General features: G+C 34.4%; 1 protein-coding gene across 1 annotated transcript in view; it reads left to right on the top strand.

The window, feature by feature from the left end:
- The window catches only part of LOC124171523 (muscle calcium channel subunit alpha-1), a 287,447-nt gene that overhangs the window by 141,809 nt on the left and 122,929 nt on the right, over positions 1-22,709 (top strand). Inside the window, exons 13-19 of the mRNA XM_046550696.1 lie at positions 916-1,067; positions 4,506-4,716; positions 9,257-9,377; positions 11,415-11,506; positions 12,504-12,595; positions 16,873-16,970; positions 17,251-17,407. Of these exons, the coding sequence (XP_046406652.1) occupies positions 916-1,067; positions 4,506-4,716; positions 9,257-9,377; positions 11,415-11,506; positions 12,504-12,595; positions 16,873-16,970; positions 17,251-17,407 (923 nt within the window). The remainder of the gene's footprint in view (positions 1-915; positions 1,068-4,505; positions 4,717-9,256; positions 9,378-11,414; positions 11,507-12,503; positions 12,596-16,872; positions 16,971-17,250; positions 17,408-22,709) is intronic.

Below are 22,709 nucleotides of genomic sequence, written 5' to 3' on the forward strand. Positions count from 1 at the left end.
CTTAAGTTTTTTTTACAGAGCTTTCCCACTAATTTACTTCCTTATTGAAATTATTTTCATTCACTTCTTGTGGTTGTTCATTTAAAGTTGCCATTAATTTGGATAATAAGAGTTCATCCTTGGTACCAAGTATTGAGAACCAATAGGGGAGAACCAGACCGGTACCGAGAACCGAAAAACTTTAAGAACCGACTCATCCTTAGAAAAGATCATAGCAAAATTTTCCATGTAACATACACTCAGTATGACCTGGCTCACTGCTGTGTGCTGTGATTTCATTTCATGCATTGCTTTCACATATGATTTTATCTTTTTCATCATCACTTGTTTCCCTCAATCAGTAATGCTCTTGTCTATCATTTTCTTTTTCCATATTTCTGTTTATTGTATTCTCTGCTTTTGTGCCTTTTATTTATAATAATATAATGTGAAACTCATCCTTTCCTTTTTCTACACTGACTACTTTATTGTCTCTCCACTGCTTTGTTGTGATTGATATTGGAGAGTTGATTTTTAACACTTACTGAAGTGCCCAAAAGCATTTTAATAGATATTGCTGCCATTGATTCAATTTTCCATTCACCTTTGTGGAAAACTACTTCATAGCTGTAATTTACTGAAATTTATCTTGCAAAAATTTGTTTTCTTATGTGACAATGTCTATGTGATTCTGTCTCTTTCTCTGCCATGAAGTTAGTTATCTTGGTATGTACATTTGTATGTTTTGTTCACTTGTTTGAATAATTTATGCATGAATGCCTTGTCATTTTGGAGAAAGATGCAATAATTTTTAGTATTATTGAAACTATTTTTACTTCCTTTGCCAGATAAGAAAACAATTTAATGTAAAAATTATTGGTATGTACATTTTTGTGTCAAAATAATTTTTAAGTGTGCTTTATTTTATATTTTCAGGGATATTTTGTGTCCCTTTTCAACAGATTTGACTGCTTTGTTGTGATAGGAAGTATTGGAGAATTGATTTTAACACATACTGATGTGATGCCTCCTTTAGGAGTTTCAGTGCTTAGATGTGTTCGTCTGTTACGGGTGTTCAAAGTCACAAAGTAAGTACTTTCAGTATAGTGAATATTTGCAATAGTATCATGATTTAATATTTCATTAGACACTGTTCACAATGAAGTATGTAATAGATTTAAATGTCTTCAATTCATATATGTATAGTTGAATGAAAAATTAGCCATAATTATAAATACTTTCTACTGTGAACATAATATTCTTTTTATGAAATGATAGTATTATTGATAATGACATTGATTGCCTCAAATGTTCCATTAATACAATGAAACTTAAGCATTTTTTAGTGTAATTTTACCATGCACTTATATGGTGTCGCATATCTTCCATCTACTTTTTGAGCTATTTTCCGCTTAAGTCAACAGCCCTAAATTTATCATATGTAAAATGATGATATCACTCACTCCTACTGAGTGGGTCACTGCTTCTCCGCTACTTTTATATCTTCTATTGGCCTACCATGGTTCATAGAAGTGTACACTCTTGTAAGAAATTCCTTCCCTCAGTGATCTGTTCCCCTTGTTTGAGTAAATGAACTGGAACTCTAATGACATCACAAACCCATAATACCTAAGTCAGCAGAAACTGTCACATGTATACGTATGAGAGAATGACTAAAGAAGGAAGTAATTTATTTCTTCAATGCATACTTTTGCCTTTCATCTACTGAATACTTAAAATGAAGTACTATTTTGGGTCTGAGTGAATGATCCCAGCATTTGAATTTCTTGTTTATGAGTAGTGACATAAAAATTTCTTCAAAAAGTTGGTCCATTGAGAGCACAAGCCTTTGACTATGTTTTGTAGAGGTGGGTAGAATTGTTCATTTTGATCCTTTTCATAGTTCTGAATACTTATTATTAAGTATTAAATATTACTGAAGGAAAAGTATTGCTTAAATTTTTTGTATCAATATGTGCTGGGTGTAGTCAATATCACATGGAAAAACCACAAAGCATGAACTGACTGCTAAGAAAAGTGTTAAAATGAATGCAAGCAGCAAAACAAACTTTGACCAGGAACAATCACTTCACTTCATGCTTCTTGTTTGCCTGGACACTCACAGTTCCTGTTTGCTTGGGCATTTTCAGTTTCCATTAGTCTGGGAATATGTAATTCCTATTCATCTGGCATTCTTGCTTACTAGAGGCAAGACAGAGGTAGACAAGAGGAAGAAGGGGAGGGGTATGGTGCCCGGCATGGCATGGGTTCAGTAGCGTTGAATGGTCTTCATTGTTGCCACCATCTGTTGTAACCCATATGTACTTAATGAACTATTTCATATGTACATCTTCATGAGTATAGTCTAGCAGCCAGTGTATGCCATATAAGTGCAGTGTCGGAATTTATGATATCATGGTTTTATAGTACTTTTCATTGTTGAACAGCTTCATTTCACTGAACTGTTATTTTGCCTCTTCAGTTCTTTTTAGCCCTTATTTAGTGTGGAGTGATGGAAAATTGGCAGGAGGGATCTAGTAGGGGAAGTAGTAGTGAGGGTAGTGCATATGTATATCTTTGCTCACTAGGTTGAGGAATTCCCCTCTATTTCATCCAAAGTCCTCTGTGAGAACTGTTTGGGATTGTAGACTTATCAATCTATAAATGGCTTTTGAGCGTGTGTCTATCAACCAATTTTGTGTTGAATGGTTTCCCCAGGAATATTTCAATTAAATACTGAACTATTCAGGCAATGTAGAAAAAAAAGTCACGGCTTTCTTTCACATAAAGAAATAGTCGCAAGATTCAAGAGATAATTGCAAGTAAAGATTTTTTGCGGCATCACTCCCTTAGATGAAATGCTCATTTCCTGCAACAGTTTTGGCTGAGTATGTGTAGGCAAACGGTCTTTGATCACATCTATAAAAACATTAAATCCATTGCTAGATGTTGAGCTTGAATGACGAACAATAAGGAGCAACCTTCTTAAATGTATTCAAGTGTGTTGTATTTTATTCTGTGCCAAGATTGCTCCTAAGCATTAAAATATTACTTCAAAGGCAGTGATGATAAAGGTGGCTTTTGAACTTGCACCATCTGAAGTAATTGCATAGATGAACAATCAACTTTGCAGTTGTGATCTGTGATCTTGAAAGTGTTGAAGTCGTAGAGGTGGCCATTCAAGCCAAGTGACTATAAAAAATTTTTCAACTACTTTAATATCGATTCCTAAAAACCAAGTAACTTTAAACTCTTTTAGGTTATTAAATATTCTAGTATCCTCCCTAAAATAGAAGCATCACTGGATTACCATCGAAACAATGATTGAGTAAGGAGCTGTTCTCTTTGTTATGTCAGTTATCTTTTCACTCAGAATATTAATGAAGACTGGCTGCTTAAATGGCCCATGGGATGAATTTTTCGGATTGTGTGAAGTATTTTTTTCACATATTAGTAGCACTGCCACTGGCATTGCATGTGACCTTTTTCCTGGATCTTGCTGGCAGTGCTACTGTAGCACCTCTATAAACTGTCACAAATGTGCTTCTAATGTGAGATGTGTTTCCTTATAACTTACTTTGCTAGACTATCGATAATGCACTGTGGCTGGGTTTCAATCCAATTGTATGTATTAGCGTCCATTTGAAGTACTACTGCAGTTTCTTTGTTATGTTCTCATCATTGTCCTTGTCTTTTTTATTATTGATTGCTACTGATGATGTCCTCATCAATGGATGACATTCTCCATAAAAATATCATTTTTATCAATCAGCATTTAAAGCCAGATCTTCTAATAGGCCGTCAGGTGTACCTCAGTGAATTTAACTGTATCCTTCGTTCTTTTTCCTTCTCAGTGAATTTTACTCCGGTTTATTGAACTAGGTGTGCAGTTTTCAATTTCACTTTGTAGCTTAGGAGAGAGGTTTGTTCATCATAAGCCACTAATGTTGAGAATTTACCCTGCTGTTTTATTTATCAACTATGAATGTCAATCTCCTTCATTACCAACAAAGTCATTTGCTCAATATGAAGGATAGGAAAATATCAGTTGATGGATGAAGCATTTTAATTGGAATGACTTGATTCAATGTTCTTCACGAGGTTAAAAGGTGGAACATAACCACACTCAAAGGTGGTATTTATTATTTCCATCCTATATTTAAGAACTATTCTCAGAGGATGCCAACAAAATACAGCCAATCTCTGTTTAAAAAATCAGTTTCAGCTGTATGCGTGTTGTACTGCCAAATAAAACACTGATGACGGTGAAAGCACTAGTAAGAATAGAAAGCTTGAACTTCACATTTGCCTCTCCTCTTACTTTTGAGTGGAGTACATTTGTAAATATTACCTGTAGTGATATATTTTCTCTAAACCTATTTTATTTTAACTCCCTGCCAAAGCTCGTAGATGCAGCAGCTCTGCAATGTATTCTAGAAGTAGGTTTAGCTTTGAAGGAAATAAATCATTTTCTTCATAAGCCAATTGAAGATGCATGTAGTAAAAATGTCATTGATCCATTTCAGATATTGGAGATCACTTTCAAACCTGGTTGCATCTTTACTCAACTCCATCCAGTCAATTGCTTCCTTGTTGCTACTTCTCTTTCTGTTTATTGTCATATTTGCTTTGTTGGGGATGCAAGTGTTTGGTGGCAAGTTTAACTTCGATAATACCTCAGACAAGCCACGCAGCAACTTTGACAGCTTCTGGCAGAGTTTACTAACAGTATTTCAGGTAAATATTTCTTTGTTTGTTTGTACTGCTTGTAAAATAATATGTTTGGTAGGCAAAAATGCCTTTATGTTTTCAGCTTTAGGATATCCCTAGTAACTTGCATGAATGCCTATGAATGACCAAACATTGGGTACTTGAACAAATCCTGGCTTCCAATTTATTTCAATGTTCTTCTGAGCTGTGGAATCCCTTCTCCTTCATGATTTTATTACATGATCTTATGATATCACCCATCAGCAGCATGCACATGGCATTTGTGATGTACTGTTGAAAGTATGAATTACAGTGAATTAGTGTGAACTAACCGCATAGATTAATATATATGTAGCATATGTGGCTACTCAAGCTATAATCTGGACTCATGTTTGATTAAAGTACCCACCATTATTTTCTTGTCTTGTTGGTTAAAATGAAGGGATCAGAGAAAGTACACAATAAAATTAGTAGCCCATTTGATTTTATGCAAACCAATGTTGTGAAGTAATTACCTCCCCTTGTAAGATTTTATCTATAAATTGTACACAAAATTATGAACATTCTTTTGGTCATGTGATTAGTAGATCATTTTACAAAGGTTCCTGTTCTCTGTACATGATTGCTGTTATGGAGTGTACTTTAATGTTAGACATTTTCATCATTTTTTTATTTGAAAGCTTAGTGGTTATGAATTATTTTATAAGAAATGAGCACCACCTGCGTAACCCAGGAAAATGGTTTCCTTTTAAGTTTTGCTGACATAAGCATATGTTTTATCATGAATCCAATGTAGTACATAATCTAAGTGAGGTACACCATCGAGAACTGCAGATGATCAATTGAACAATGCATTAGAGTCGTGACTCTTCTGTGAATTGAAACTACTAAAGGAATCAACATTATTTGTATCAAGGAGCAGCACAAGCCCACTCTGCTTGTGATACCTCTAATATCTCTTGTGTCTTAAACCATTCACTGCAGCCTGTATGTTGTGAACTTATCCAAATCACGAATTTTTTTTTACGCACTTTTATTCATTTATATGTCCAGCGAAGTGGTGGGTTCCATTTTTTATTGCTTTGCATTAACCTGCCACTCAGCGAAGTCTGCAGTGAATGGGTTTAAACCCCCCTGGTGAAGTAATCATTTTTCTTTCCCCTATGAATCGGTTTCTTGAGAGATTTCACTGTATATGTAGTATTCATACTGCTGTAAATAATTACTGCTACTTTGTGTTACTGATTTGTTATTTGTCATTCATATATACAGTGGAAACTTGGTTTAATGAGTTCTCATAACCCCTGGAAAATCGCTCGCTCTATGTAGTGATCATTATATTAGAAGATGAAGGATGAAACCCCTCAATTCTCATTTTCATCTTTGACTTGGACTTTTAGTTCTTATCAGTTCTATTTCACAGAGGAATATAATCTGCACTATGGTTAAATTGCATATTTTAAAAATAATTTTGCTAATGAAATATCATAAAAAAATGATGGGTGCTCACCTAAAAAAATTACGTATCCATGAATGCGTGTTGTAGTGTTGTACAATGTGTTGCAATATGATCAAAGATGAGTTATGGTCTGGAATTGTTATGTTGTGTCAAATTGCTGTGCTACGGTAGTGACCATATTCCAAACACCACTCAAAGCAATCGCATCACACAAAGTTGCATGAGAGGCAGTCATTTAGGGATGCAATACAGTGAGCATGTGGCACAGTCACATCATCAGGGAAACTTGGAAACAATAATCATAAAGCTTTCGTGGAGGCAAGTAATGCGATATACCTCCAATTGCCAATTAAATTGCCAATGCTAATTGAATCCATCATACCTCCAATCGACAGCCTTTTACACTGACTGTATGTAGGTGATCAGGTAATGAGCATTCCTTTGCATTACTTGGCCAGTCAAATCGTATGCTAAAAATGGGGACCAAATTCATAAATTTATCTCGTTCTAATTTTTTTATATGTTGTTAGGACCAATGATTACATTCATACACTTTCGTAAACATTGAAGTGTATTTAAGGGTGGAAAAAATTTGACTGCTCCTAACTACCATATTTATGGTCCCTGGAAAACTATCGCAGCAATGATCCTCTAGAGGATCATATTTTTAAATTGATCCATACAATGATCCAAAGAATAAAAGATCCTTTTTTAATGATCAAAAAATGTTTGATTCAGAAAAGTCATGCAGAATAGTGCTGGTCTTCAACCTTGACTGTTTACTTCAAGAGAAGGCAGTAAGTACAGAGTAAGGGAACTCAGAACTCCAAGAAGCAACATCTTATAGCCACTGAAGTAACAAGTCCTGTGTTGAGATGTAGGTTCTTTGTCTATACCTAAACCCCCTCTTGTAGGCCAACATTCTTCCTCTGCATAGTTCCCAGATCAGCTCTTCCTCCTCCTTCCACCCTTTCCCTTGCAGGTCTTCCACTACCTTGTCCTTCAAGGCAGTTTGGATATCTCAGTTGAGCCAGCCAATTCAGTCCTGGATACAGTTTGAAATTATAGGCACCATATCATGATAGACAGCATGTTGTGGGTGCCATCCATTTGCGGTGTTGTGCTCAGGTGCCTTCCATTTTTCAAGGTAGCCAATCGCTGTCCACTACCTACTTCAACATGTACTTGATTAGGGTCCTCCGAGCATGATAGTTTTTCCAGAGTGCATTTGATGATATATTAAGAATGAGAAGTGATTTGCTAGTTTGCAGACGTAATTAAAGGTATTTTCAATACAAAAATGAAATTTGCCGAGTTATATTGCACTTTAATTTAGGAAACAATATGCAGAGGCTGACTTCCATGCTAGGTAGGGGTTACCCATGCAAAGATATCGATCAGAAAAGTTTTTTTTAAGATTATAAGGTAGTCATATCCTTATTAAAGCTGTAATATATATGAATCATATGGTCTTTCTTCATGTGGCTTTGGCTCATTAGCTGGAACGTCAAACTTTCTAAGTATGCTATGTCGTGGTTTTAGTGGAAATCCTACATTTTCAACGTGTGAACAGCCTGCAAATTGGTTTTTTGTGGCAAGTATTTTGGTACATATTCCTTTTGGCATCAATTCTGGTTCTGTTTATATCAAGAACTTGTGGAACCAAGAACCAAAGAGCTGAATCAACCCATCCCGGAATTATATTACCATTATTCCTTTGTTGTAGGAATATAAGTGCTAAAGTATTGAAAATAATAATCTTTTATTGTTATAGGCTTTTAAATGGCCTATCAGACGTCTTGTACATGTCTTGTTGACATCATGCAATTATAAAAACTAAAATGTAAATATCAAAATATACACTCTACATGCAACTCTCCTGTGTATTTTTCTCAGTTACTACTTCACTGTGGTAATTAAAACTAATGATGAAAACTGTGAATCAGATGTAACATGAAAAAGCAATCAGTGCATTAATTACAGAATATGTTCACATCCATATACGTCTATAGACTGCTCTTGGAAAGGTATTGGAATATCTCTTGGTGAATCACAAAACATTTTTCCGTAACAGGACTATGCTGGCATTCAAAAATTTACCTTTGAATGTATGATTAATCCTTTCCATATTTGTACTCGACAAAAATTAAATTGATGTTCCCAATGAGGTCGATACAAGTCACAACACATCTGAGACTCTCGTATCACAAGTCGGATGTTCCAGAAATTGTCATTTGGATTGCTGTTAGATGTTGAAAAGGATATTATTTCTGAGCTGAAGCATTTACAATTCTTGATTGAGCCATCTTTTCTTAGATGTGGGTTTGAATTTATGGTTTGGTGTAGTTTTGGTCGAACATGCTCATTGATGATATCGTTTGGTACCTCTCCTGTACATTTACTATCTTTTATTTGAGATTTTCCTGGTCAATTTTTTGCGGATAATACTTCACCTGCATCAGTTAACTTTGTCAGATCCAAAGTGTTGTCTAAAAATATTGGCCAGTGTGGAAAAGCCAAGTAATTGATGCACAATTAATACATCGGAAGCCTCCGTAACAATAGTCTATAAATTAACCATGAGACACCTTTTCTAAATTTGCAAATGACATAAAAAGTGACTGCCACAACCTGAAACAGGGTTTGTCACTGTCACTTATTATATGGTTTGTAAAATTTTCTTTGGTAAATAATACTCCTGTGTATTATATCATTAAATCATCGTAACTGAATTAACTCTTCAATAGGTAAAATGTAAATTTTAGTTATGGATTCCCTCTTAAAGTCCCAATGTGTTATGTGTGTGTGATCCAAATTTAAAGGAAAAGTATGTATGTTAAAATTCATGTGAATGCTTCATAAATGAAAATTTCAATGTACTTATTTAATATGCTGTTGATCTAAAATATTTGTGTACTAAATAATGGGATAATATTGTATCCGTATCCTTTGTTGCCTTAATATTAAGTCTCAGATACTCCTCTGAAGTTTTTCTAGCATGAAAGTGTTATCTTCCTCAATTTGCCGTTTATATACTTTCTTATATTATTATTCTTCAAAACAATTTGGGAAACTTGTAGGATTTAATGAGTTATTATTTTTTTCTAGATACTTACCGGTGAAGATTGGAACGCTGTCATGTATGATGGTATCCAAGCCTACGGAGGTGTCTCATCCATCGGAGTACTAGCATGCGTGTATTTTATAATTCTTTTCATCTGTGGTAATTGTATCCTTTCATCGCAAATTCTTGCCTGTAAATATGAATGCTCGTTATATAATAGGCTTTTTACTCCTTCATCTATGTTTGAAATATCATGTTAATCATGGGAAATGCTCTTGGACTGCCACTTAATCAGGAGCTGAAATGCTGCCAAGGTTTCGATGTCTGACTCAACTATCATCCTTAGGGCTAATAGTTGCTTATCTATAATTCTACAATATCTGCTATACCGAGTCTATTCATGAGGAAAGCACACAATCCTTTTGTATCATGATAATCATAGACCCATTGTTATCAATTTAAACCATGTGTTCAAGTAAACCAACTCCAAAACACGCTCTCTGATATCTCATGCACAAGTATACATGAACAGCAATCCTAAAATTTCCTTATCCGGGTAAGTGCTATTGTTAAATGCCTATGTGAATGCAACTTTTATATCAGTATATACCAAGTATTGGAGGCTTTTGGCTACAGCTGTCCACCAGCTTAAATCTTTTTTACACAAAAATTTCACATATAGTTGTTCATATTTTTTGACATTTCACAAACAGTGTATATTGTATATTCTTGGTACTGTAAACGTTTGTCTAATATTTTATAATATGCTTGCATTGACGTTATCGAGGGGTTAGGTGGAAGAGGGGACTTTCCAGTCTCAACCTTGCCCGAATAAAGGCATTTTATTATTATTATTATTATTACATTTGTCAAGCAAGCTATTACGTGGCCATTGCAGGTTGCATCATCAGACAATGAAGGATCGTCATCTCCTTCATCGCCTGATGACGTGACCTGCAATGGCAGCGAAAGCTTGCTTGACAAAGCGTAGTACACAGCTGCACGTGAAAGCCTCCAACATTAATGATTCTTGCTGTGAAAGCCTACGTTTCAAGTCAGTACATATTTGATAATACTCTGTGAGTATGCTGGTGTATTGCCCTCCTTCATTTTGAGTGTGCTAAGAAATTCTACTTATCTAGATTTAAAATTTTATTTATTTATCATTATTATATTTTTGTGTTATTCATCCTGCATTGTTCATGCATGCAAGTTTAAAATGTAGCCAGAGTGAATATGCATATATTTCTTCTACATTTACATGCCACTGAGCAAGCTGCCTCAATAGGTGTGTTACAGGCTTGTTAGGACACTTACTGTTAATCTAAAAGATTATACATATTATTGGAAATCAAGCCTTGAGTTGCTAGTTTTTTGATTAAAGCCTAAATTTTTTTACGGTCCTTAAATGGTGTCAGAAAAAAAAATTCATGCATGTATCTGTAAAATTGTCTTTCTCCCTGTTAGGTGCATACATTTTCCCTGTTAAATACAGTTAAAAAGAACAACCTTGGGATTTCTTGCTTTATCTCAACCATCATTAATTGGCTTAATGAATGCAGGGAGAGTGATTGAAGTTCCTCCCAAAGTTTTGTAGGAACATGGCCAGTGTGTGTTGTGTTTTCATCGACCAGCACCATAACAATATATGTATATTACTACTTAGAAGTAATGAAATATGAAGAAATTTTTTTTGCAAAATGATAAAATGGAGAGTTGTGACCTTTTAAATGGAGTGCTTGGCTACTGACCTTGGGTTCCAATCTCAGTTGAAGCATTTGGACACCCCCAATAATAGTCTTTGTAGTGCAAGATAGCCCAGAAATAGGACATGTGCCTGTTATACCAACTGTCTCACTATGGGTCCATTAGCCAGGGGCCCCTTGGAGGAAAATGGGTCATGAGTGGAGTACTCACGAACCTAAAATCTTGGCTTAATAGGCGTCGTGGTACAGAAATTTCACAGTTGTACTCTTATTACTACCAACCGACCAAGTTTTCTCAAAATATGCAGAGTACACCTGGTGAATATCCCTTCGTAGAGTAGAGTGCACTCAACCCTTACTAATAAAAACCAACCTTTGGTTTGAAATAGATTGACAGTTCCAATTCAATCTATGTATTTCCAACTTTAGACATGGCATAAACATGACAGTAATTGAGTCATTTTTAGTTGGATTTCCCTGACTCACTGATTACTAGATATCTTGCTGAATGTCTTCTTGGCCATTGCTGTCGACAATCTTGCAGATGCTGAATCGTTAACCGCCATAGAAAAGGAAGCAGAAGAAGTGGTATGTATCAGGAACAGTATCATGTATGGTCTATTTGAAGCGTGAATTATTGTGAAATTTTCAATTTGCAAAGGGTAGTAAATTAATATGTGTTGCGGGATATGCCGAGGAAGAAATATGATAGTACCTATAAGTACTGGAAAAATCCCTGTTTTAAAGGTGGAAACATTTTCTATGAAAGTGCATACATGTTGATCAGACTTGCTGAACATATTTTATCTCATTTCTCACTATGTAGTGCATATTCCAAAGCTTTGGTGTGTAAGACCAGTAAAAATAGTCTTATTTTCCACTACTAATGTTTATTTTACCAATTTTTATCAGCATTGATGCTAAATATTCATGGGCATAAATGGTTCAATTGTGATTTACCTGGGAATATCAATTTTTTTACAAATTGGGAGCCAGAACAATAGTCCAGCCTTTCAAAATGGTTGATTCATGAGGGCATATTTAATCACTATTTCAGTGTTAATTAGGAAATGTAGAATCATCTCATTCCTTCATGGGATGGGTTATTACACGGATCAAAAAATGTCTAAGTATTCAGTAATCAATTACGTATTTATGTTCAATATTTTAAAGTTTTTATGAATGTTTTGTTTTCAATGAATTTTCCCAAGTTAAATTAAAATCGTGATTTATGTACGTGGGTGCAAAATTTGCTCCAAATGAAAGTAAACTTTTAAGCATATAAGATGAATACTACTAAAATTTTCATTCCCTTGTGAGTCATATTGGCAGAGGAATCTAGTTACAGAAATTTGTATCCTTCTCAGAAAATGCTGTTGTATTGGTTTATCTCTAGGATGTCGGGAAAGACTGCTCAATTTGTACTGCTTGAATAAAGGTCGATCCGTCCCTCATTATTTCAAATTAAAATTTCATCGAGTTTGTCAGATATTTCTGTGGTTTCATTGAATTCCTCCTATTTAGACTTTAGAGAGTTTAATATTTTTTGAAGTCATTGATTAATGCATGACTCCTGTTGTTTTAGGCAGATAAACAGAAATCACATAGTGGGTCTCCAGCCAGAGAAGATGGTGAAGCTGAGGCTGATGGTGAAAATCAGGCTGAGGGGTCTGAAATGTAAGTCTACCACTTAAAATTCTATGTAAGTTAGGTCCTGATCAGTCATTGGTGATAGCCTCGATCAGTATTCCATTTTAATTTTTTCACTAAGGTACAACTTGTTTAAGCTAGCCTCCTTGACAGCTCATGTTCATTGCTAATTTCAATGAATGATTGTTTTACTTTCAAAGATGACCAATCTGAGGAACATAAGATTTCTAAAATTAATCTATCCTAAAGGAATTCAAATAGATTTTCTTTGCATAGTGAAAGATTGTGATAGCCACAGTACACTCTCGATTATCTGGGCTAATGATGGGAGAGGCGGCACGATCAGTCAGAAAAAACAGATAATCCAAACTTTACTTTGATTTCTTGTGATTTTCATAATTTACATAAATCAAACAATATATTATTACTTACGCATATTGTGTATAATTTTAGATTGCTTTCTGGAGCCGTTAAGAGCTTTCTCTCCCCGACAGCAATCTTTTTCACAGTGATAACGTGAATGTGCTCATATTCCTACAGCTACAAGTAATACCTGGTTTCCGAAAACCTCGCACCCGTGGCTGCGAGGTCACAGATTCAATAAAGTGGTTTGCACGAATGCTTCAAAAGCAGTGCATGACGGCAGAAACTACGCTGACAGGCACCATGCCGAGTCGTTGCATCTCGTGCAAGTTGCCTGGGATGCAACTACTGCAGCATGTGGATCCGTAATCACCGAGCCCGATCTCGCACTGTGATACTTGGAAAATAGGAGCACGGAAATCCTGTGAAGGCAATGGGTGCGCAATTCCACTATCACGCAGTAGCAGTTATGGGAAATCAGGATGTAAGGAAAATTGTCTACACAGGCGAGGGCCTGGCTATGACTCATGCTATCTCTTCTTCCACTTCCCCCGCTGATTTCACTTCTACTTTTCCCTTTGTCTCCACTTTTGGCCTTTACTGGTAACGGCGTAAACATGCCCGAGTGTGATGAAATCCCCGGTTCCCTTGGACCTTATTCAACCGCATGCGAGGCCACAGCAATAATTGCATATTTGCGATATGAAAAATACAATTAAAGATCTAAGGTAACATTTCTCTGACTGTACGAATGATTAATCATTGAAGAATTTTTTTAAAATTAATCAAGTGTTTTTCCCCCCACTGATCGTCGTCTACAATGCTAGAGTAGACGTCCAAGTAAACTTGAAACATTCTTTGTCAGCAAGTAGATAAAATAACTCCACTTTTAGAAGGGGATTATCATGGAAATAATTAGCCCGGTGTAGCATTGTATTTCAAAAATGCAAATATCTTGGTGCTTTTGCATCCGATTTTATTTTTTATAAAGATTGCGGAAACCTTTGAAAGACCGTGAACTCATGCACGAATAATCTGCAACTGGATAATCGGGAGTCTGCTGTTCTTGGTTAGGACCAGGGGCAGTGCTACAAACTGCCAATCAGATAGGTGTTCATTATCCTGGCTTTGGACTCTACGTGTGATTCCTCCGTGGGGTAATTTATGGCTGCGCAACTCATCATGTTCAGAACCACTATGTGGTTTCTCTTTGCACCATAAAGCCCCTGATTAGCAATGAATTATTCATTTTAAAATATTATCATTTTATAGAGAATGTATAATGTTTTAGTAGAGTGGAGTTATAGAAAATTTGGTGAAAAATTTTAGCTTCACATTAGCAAATTTCACAACAATGTCTTTGCGGCTTTTTGGATCCCTTGAATTTTGCTACATCAAGGTTCTTATGGAAATTGGGGGTCTATGTTAAAAGATTGGTGGGAATCAACTCCTCCATCTTCTCCAAGACATTTAAGTGATGAGATCTCTGGTAATGAGGGCAAGTCAACAGAATTGTGTTTGGATAAAAATTTAATAATATGTTCGTCAGTAATAACATAATCAATGCTTCTATTTTGCATTTTCCTTTTGAATGTATTCAAAACAAGTTCACATATTCTTTTTGGAGTATGCTCTCTCAGGAGTTTTATCTTTTACACTCTTTTTTTGTATGTCCAGAGTCTTCTCTCCTCTGATCATGAAATACAAATCTTTCATTACTTCCGAGTCAACTAGTCGTATGTTTTTAACATATTCTATTCTTTAATTTACTTTATGTGTAGAAAATGCATACCCTGCCCCATCTTCTTTGTCCTTCCATTACACTCTTCTAGTTATCTGATCCTATTCTTACTCTCTTTCTGAAGTGGTTGGTTAATTTATCTCTATTGCCCTAATGATGCAGCAACACACCGTCTGCCTTTTACTCTCCCAAAAATCCCACAGTGACCATCCTTAAGCTTTTTTATGCAAGTATATAACTTTGCTTCTGATTTGGGTGAAAAATAAAGCTGTAAATCTGGATGCTCATCTCACCAGTTGCTCAAAATGTTCTGTTGAGACATGGATGCTGTTTCTACACATGAGATGGGATTGCTAACTGAAACTGAAAGAGGAGGCTGATTCAGAAAGTTCAGCTCTTCTGAAATGCCTCAGCTTTCTCTTTCAAAAACTGAAAGAGGAAGCTTAAGCATGTCAGAAGAGCTGAACATTTGGGATACAAGTTTAAGGGCTGAAGGCCAAGATTTTTTTATGTTTTGGCCAAAGAAGATTTCACCGTTGCATTGTAGCAGTATTTTTTTATAACCTTTTCCCCTTCCTTATATCCCCCTCTGTCTGACTGGGTGACATAATTTTTGATTTTCAGAAGTTTTGCAGTAAAACTTTGATATTTCACTGCTTGATTTTACGTAGCAATATCAAAGTATGGGTGGTGTACCTTGCTTACATATCTGGTACCCCATATCTGACTTCCAGAGGTGGATGAAGGTCATTGTATTGTGGGGGTTCCATTGCTTACCAATTCATCTTGGTGGTATGCAATACCTCGCAGCAGTAATGATTCTGTGGCCTTATACTCATAGAAAAGTGACTTTTAGGTATTTATCAATTATTTCCAAGCATTGTTTGTTACTATGATGAAATATAAAAACTAAAATTGGGGAGTCGCATTAAAAATTACTGTCTTTTCGATTTTTCCAGAAATTACTGGGCAGTTGTCCCCTTCGTTATATCCCCCTCTGTCCGACTCCGGGTTCAAAACAAAAATTTTCACATCACATATAGCCCATATTTTGATCCTTAAAACTGTGTAAAATCAATATTTCATTTGATTTGTATTCAAGTGGTTAGCTATGAAGTCAACATCATCCAATTCTAAATTTTAAAGAGTGAGTGGAAGGGATAGTTTGAGTGAGGGAAGATAAGCTGCAACTCGTAAGTTTTATTTATGAAGGCTGAGCATTATTCTTTAAACTGATGGAAATGGTAAGGTTATGAGCAGAGCTACAATTTTTCTCTTGGAAACTGGTCAAAGTTTCTTGTGACTTTCTGGGAACTTAAAAAAATATCTATGTAAGAATCAAATGTCTTTTTGTTGAATGAAATAAAATAACTATGTTTTATTCCACACTTTATTTTAAATCGTACGACCGGTTTAAAATAAAATAAAGTGTGGAATAAAACATAGTTATTTTATTTCATTCAACATGAAGCAATTCCACAAAGTAACGCCTGAGACCGTGTCTTATATCAAATGGCTTTATTTTAAATTTAATTCATTTGAAATATTTTTGAGTAAGGCTTCTTGTATTAGCCAGGTTATAGGGGACATTTTTTCCAACATTTCAGAGAATGGCTTGGCCTTTGTTTTCAAGTCGGTCCCTAAGATTACCTCAACAATTTTGAGTGCTGGGAAAGCCCATTTTCATGTGCTATATGTATTTGCTTTTACTTTAGAATGAGGGATTGCATATCCATGGGAAATTAAAATATATATGTAATGTAAATTTGAACTCTTTGATCTTCATCCATGGGTAAGATGAAAGTAAATCTGTACATCATCTGAGTTTCAGCTCTATGCTCAACTGAAACTAATAGTATTTTTACAGCATTTAAAACAGTTAGCTACTGTATAAAAAAAAGATGGCTGCGCTTTTTAAAGGATTAAATGTTCATTTGAAAATTTATACAACTTAAATTTCTTGTGGTGATGTAGAAAAATGTTTCAAACTGCAATTAAATTCAATTTCTTTATTCTACTCATGTTCAAAGCTCATGAAGAATATTTTATTAGAAAACTCATGAGCTCTAAAAAAAAGTGGCATTTTTAAAGGCCCATGGGGTACCTATATGAAGAAGCATGCATGCTAGCGTGTGCTGGTCATCATGTGAGTGATATGTAGTGTAAGTACTGGAATTTTAAAATGTCTACCTTATTTCAGGTCAGAGAAAGATGAAGAGCTGGCTAGTCATTCAAATGTGAGGTTAGAAGCTGAAGATGGAGAAGAATACGGCTATGATGAAACCACAGACAATCAGGGTGAGACATTAAGAAAGTCCTTTTGTAATACAAGATAATTAGTGCATGGTGTTTGTACTCGATACAAATTCTCCTCTTGTAAATGAGCAGTTTCATTCCCAGTAAAATTTTCATGAATCTCGTGATTTTTTAAGGCAAAGGATATTTTTTTGTAGTTATCTTGGGATTGTCATCAATAATTGTAACTTTTAGATTCAAGTTTTTACTTTCCCTTGATGCTAAAATGCCAACCCTAGCATTTCTGAGCTATTAGTAAGGATTCTAGTTTGCAAATTTTCAGAAGAGGGTGTACACAGTGATAATAGTAGCGAAGAAATGGAAAAAGAGCATAAAATGGAATCTGCTCGCCCGAGGCGCATGACTGAAATAAGCCTTAAAACGACCATTCATCCACTTCCCATTGGTACCAGCTTCTTTATATTTTCTCATAAAAACAGGTAGGTTTAATATTTTAATTAACTATGATTAGCCATATTTCAATTGCATCTTTTACCTCTTTCTTTTTTGCATACATGAAGATATGGATGAGGCATTGGGTGAAGATGGCCAGGCTTCAGCTCGGCCTCGGCGACTTTCAGAGCTGAACATGTCCAATCAGAAGCAACCTATCCCCCCATCATCATCCTTCTTCATTTTTTCTCATTCAAACAGGTGATGACGAATCGGATCCTTGCATCGTTGTCTAATAACTGTTTGAATTTTCTTTGCCCATTTGAACCAATAAATTTAGCCTAGTCATTGAAACAGTGTGCACCAGAGTGTCCTTGCCGATCTGCTATTGTTTTTTATTGGTAGAAAGTGATTATATTTTGCCTTGCTTTTTTGGTATATCATAGTATCTGCATTATGTTGCTAATAACTGCTGTGTTTATCAATGAGGAAAATATTCTACCGAATGTAATCTGATGGATTTAAGATACAATTTTTTTTAAACAAGAAAGTTGTGTAATTTCTGAAGGGCTTATTGATTCTATTCAAATTTATGAGCTTTGTCGCTCAAAATTTTGATTGTTTTATTTACTTTATATTTTACTTTGACTTATTTTTCACTAAAGTTTTATCACTCTTTGTCAAATTCATTTTCTGTTTCTTCTCTCACTATCTTTCTTGTATACGTTTAAGTTTCATGTTCAATTTGTATATATTTTTATATCGGAGTTATTTTATCTCTTTTCAATTTTCCTCATTGAGATAGCTTTTTAATCTTTGTCGTGCCTGAAAATTTAGTAAGCATGATGTAGATATGCTTTAAGAGGTTCCCTATAGCAACAAGATAGAGTTCCAGTAGTGCTGTGGGTAGGAGTGTGCCAGTGGTTTTTAATTGGAATAGATTTTAGGCTTGACTATCTTTATGTTGACCATTAATCCATGAAATGTATAGGTTGTTCTCAATTGCTGGAGTCAGAACTAGCCAAGCACTGCAGTAGTTTGCATTTACTTTTTTACTAAGTTTCATCAGGACTCATCCAACTGAACTCAAGATGTTTGACTATTTATTTATCAAATTTTCTTGGTTTTAACCTTCAACTAGAAGGGACATCTCCCATCAAGGCCCCAAGGGTGTGAATAACTCATAATGCTAGAATAGGTACTCAGTGTGATCATCCCTATCAATATAGCCAACTTTTAGGTTGGCAATGATATTTTTATCTGTTATGTCGTTTTTAGATCCCTTTACTTCCATATTGTGAATAGCCATCATGCAATATGCAAGGGGGTGTTATAGATTTAAGTGTTTGCTGTTTGGCAAGTTTTCAGTTTTCAATGGATTTTCATTTTAATATCAATAAAAAAAATCATTTGTGCCTGGAGACCCTCAACTCCAGTTATGTGTGTGTTAAATAGTTAATTTATCTCTTTCCCTTTTACTTTTTACGATCACTGGCATTGAGACCTTTAATACTTCTACTTCCTCAAGAATTATACCTGCTTTTAAATATTCCCTGTTCCCTTTTGAAGGAAATAGCATTGATACTTAATGATAGTGTATACATAAGGTAATACAAAGTGTTATGGTAACCAATATGTCCTTAATTAGCATTTAGAATGGATATATTATTTCGTATTAAGGTATCATGATTGATAGGGCTACATGCTTAGTGGAAGTTTATTATCAGTTTTTTTTATTTGTCTCTGATTTGTGTATAGTTAGTTTCATCCTCATTCCTCTGGTGCACAAATGCTAATAAGGCCTGTAGGCCAGTTGGAATTTTATGAGATAATTTTTGTTTAGTGTCATAATTTGATACAGGTTTTCCTCAAATCACCAGGTGAAGCGTGGTCTCAAGTTCTTCTTCAGTCGTGGCTGTAAATTTTTTCTTTCTTCAAATTATTTATGAAATTTTCATCTTTGCCTAAATAGTGATTAAGATGGTAAATAACTTAAATCGCAGCTGCATCTTCTGTATCCTTGAATTGCATTCCATGGTGTAATCAGTAAATGAGTAAAAAAATTTCTTCTCCAGTGAGAATAAACGCTAAGCATATAAAAATCATCATCCTTTTGAAATAAGTTAAGATAATAGTATACATTGTAATTAGCTCTCTGAAAAATCTTATTACATATTTAGTTTCCTTGAAAAAACTACTCTTAATTTCATGCATTGCAATCAGGTATTTATTTGTGCCTAATATTTTTTGGGAGATGGTGATTTGATTTTACTCTAACTGAATCGTGGAACAATGATTCAATGATAGGACTGATGCAGCCCTCGTCATTTATTCCATATTATAATGATGTATTTTCCATGTATGTTTTTATGGCTATATTATTTGCACCAATTTTTTTACCTCTTATTTTTTGGTGAAATATATTTAAGGATAAAATCTTCATCTTCTTCTGAACTGGTATGTCTTTCGTAGGATGTGTTGATATTCGTACTATTTACATAGCTTTTTTATGGTAATAAAGCTCATAGATCCAGCAGGATACTGTATGGCTCGTATATTTTCACTAAATGCATAGAAAAATTCTGAATAATGAGGAAGCTTATTTCCACTTAGATCAGTCTTCACAAAATATTTGCATCGAAGTAATGAGAATATCTAGATTAGCTATCTAGAGGGGCTCATGTTCTTACTGCTTCAATTCTCTCCATTTTGTAATATTTGATGCTTAAAAATTACTTCTCATGCATGTACTCAGAACTGATAATGAATGAATTTCATAGGAATGATTTAAGTGCTAATTCATTCATACATCATATTGGATTACTTGCTATGAAAAATGAATGTGGTGAAAAAGATAATTTGTCAGAAAATAACTGCCAATTTTTTAACTCTGGAGCTCTCACATTCAAAGCAGGAGTCTTTTTGTGAGTATCTTCCTTCCTTGGAATTTGATTCTTTCTGATTAGATCCTGGTTTATGAAATTTGAGAAAAATAATTGATTTAGAAAAATATTCGATTTTTATAGTACGTTTTAAGGAAAGGCTTGTATTTTAGTTGGTGGATTGTCATAATGAAAACAGTTAGGTTCTGACAAATTATCAATTTGGCTCAGGGAGAATATTCTTATTATTAATTTCCTGTATGCTAATTTAGGTAGCTCATTTCTCCTTTCAAAGTAATTTTCTCTGATAAATAGATATAGACTAATCAGGGTTATGGATACTATTTTTCACATAATAATATTCATAGTGGAAGGCAATAGCACTATTTTCTATGTCATCTTTGTCTTTTTTATATTTATTTTTTGGTGCATGGTATTTTATCTCTTTTCTTTCGGGTATAACTTTTTTAATAATAATAGATGTGTTCTCATATTATTTCTTAATCTTCATTGAGTAATTGATTGATTATTGCCTTTGCATTGTAATTTATTATGGCATAATTTTTACACTGAATATCATTTACATGGTTTTTCACATGTGATAGATGTGAGTGCGATTTCTCACTTCCCTCATGGCTGTAAAATCCTGGTTAATCAAACCTTTCTTCAACATTTAATATTTTCAATGGTCAATTTTAAGCAATATATGTAAATGTTGTTTATTTTTTTTTAATTGAAATTAACTAGACTCATGCTATGTTATCATTGTTGAAATTCAAAACCCTGTTTTTGGAAAATGAAATGTAAATGTAATGAAAGGATTGATGAATGCTGTGGGGTTTTTTATTCTTTCTGATTTTGATAGGAAAAAATTAGTTTTTCGATTTTATTTTTATCAAAGCCTAGATCTTCTCAAACCTTAACTGATCATTATCAGATGCCAGTATAAAACATAGGTAAATACAGTCAGGGAAGATACTTTATTAAGTTCTTATTCGGTAGAACTCTTTGATGTTTAATAGTAACTCTCGCCACATTAGTATTGTAAGGCTTCTTAAATAAACTATGAGAATGAATAGATTTTAAAAAATATTGTTATAAGGAGAAGCTACAGATACAGTGTGAATTCTTCTTGAATTGCCCTGAAAACAGAGCCGTGAACTCTAGTTAGTACATTTCGTGATAGCATGGTTTCATCATGAGCACTGTTGTTCCCTCAAGTACATATAAACAGTTACATTAAGAATCTTATGGTTGCTTTGCTGGTAGGATTTTAGAAGACTGATGTGGTGAAAAATTCACACATAAATCAAAATTTTGCACATATTGGATACCTTACTAGCTACATTTTCCATGAGAGTTTGCTGATGATGCTATTATACTCTGTGAATATGATCTCATATAAAAAGCAAAATGCTCTGGCTGATTATTTGCTCCCACATTGATGCACAGCCCAAACTACTGATGATACTGTGCAGTAAGTAAGGATTTTGGTGGGAAACTTTTTATGTGTGTTTTTTTGTGCTTTTACCCAATTCAATTTTACTTTGTCTTCAAAAGCACTGCACAGGTTAGAGGAATGGCATATTCAAAATGTATCCCAGGCATCATCAACAAGCAAATATGGGGAGGATTTTTAAGAAAGAATTTTTAAGAAAAGAAAAAAAGAAAGTGGTAAAACACTATTAAAGTTAACTCGTACTGAACATGAGAAAGTCTTGGAACAGAAAATACAAAGCGGAAGTTCCGCATACCATATGTCTCCTTAAGTAGTATCTCCACAGGTGGCCTTTTTTTTTTTTGAAGCTTGATTTTTTGGAGAAAACTTTCTGTAATTCAAAGCATGTCTTGAAGCCTCATGTGTTCAAAATGCTTTGTACTCATGGAATACAACGGAATATTTCTATAATCAGAACATCTTATTTTTTGCCTTAAGTGTGAATTGATATTTTAAAACACTTGATCTTCAGTAAGGTTCATTTAAAAATGACTTTCAGCGTTTTATCCTTTGTTTAGCTTGTGTAATGAATAAATTAATCATTCCTTTACTCATTATATTTTTTAAACATGAGGAGAAAAATTAGTTGATTTTTGACTAAGTGTCATCACTTAAATGAGATGCTTGAATTAATTTCCTATGATTTTTATTTTCAAAGGTTTAATCATGAATATGTTTGCAAACAATTATGTCTTCTATGCTGTAATTTATTCCATGATGGTGAATTTCAGGTTGCCTAATTAGTTACTTGCACTCAAATATAGGCTTCCATATTATTTTTATCTTAGAGATTTTGGGCAAAAAATGGGGACTTTACTCGGGTATGCATAAAGAGTTCATCCTAAATAAATTTCAAATCACATATGTGCATGTACGCTCTCCTGGTTATTGAGTTCATAATATTGTATCCCTTCAAAAATGTCCTAATCAGAGTACACTGCAATTCATATATGCTGGCATTATCTTATA

This window comes from Ischnura elegans, chromosome X, assembly GCF_921293095.1.
Source record: "Ischnura elegans chromosome X, ioIscEleg1.1, whole genome shotgun sequence".
NCBI classification, from domain to species: Eukaryota; Metazoa; Arthropoda; class Insecta; order Odonata; family Coenagrionidae; genus Ischnura; species Ischnura elegans.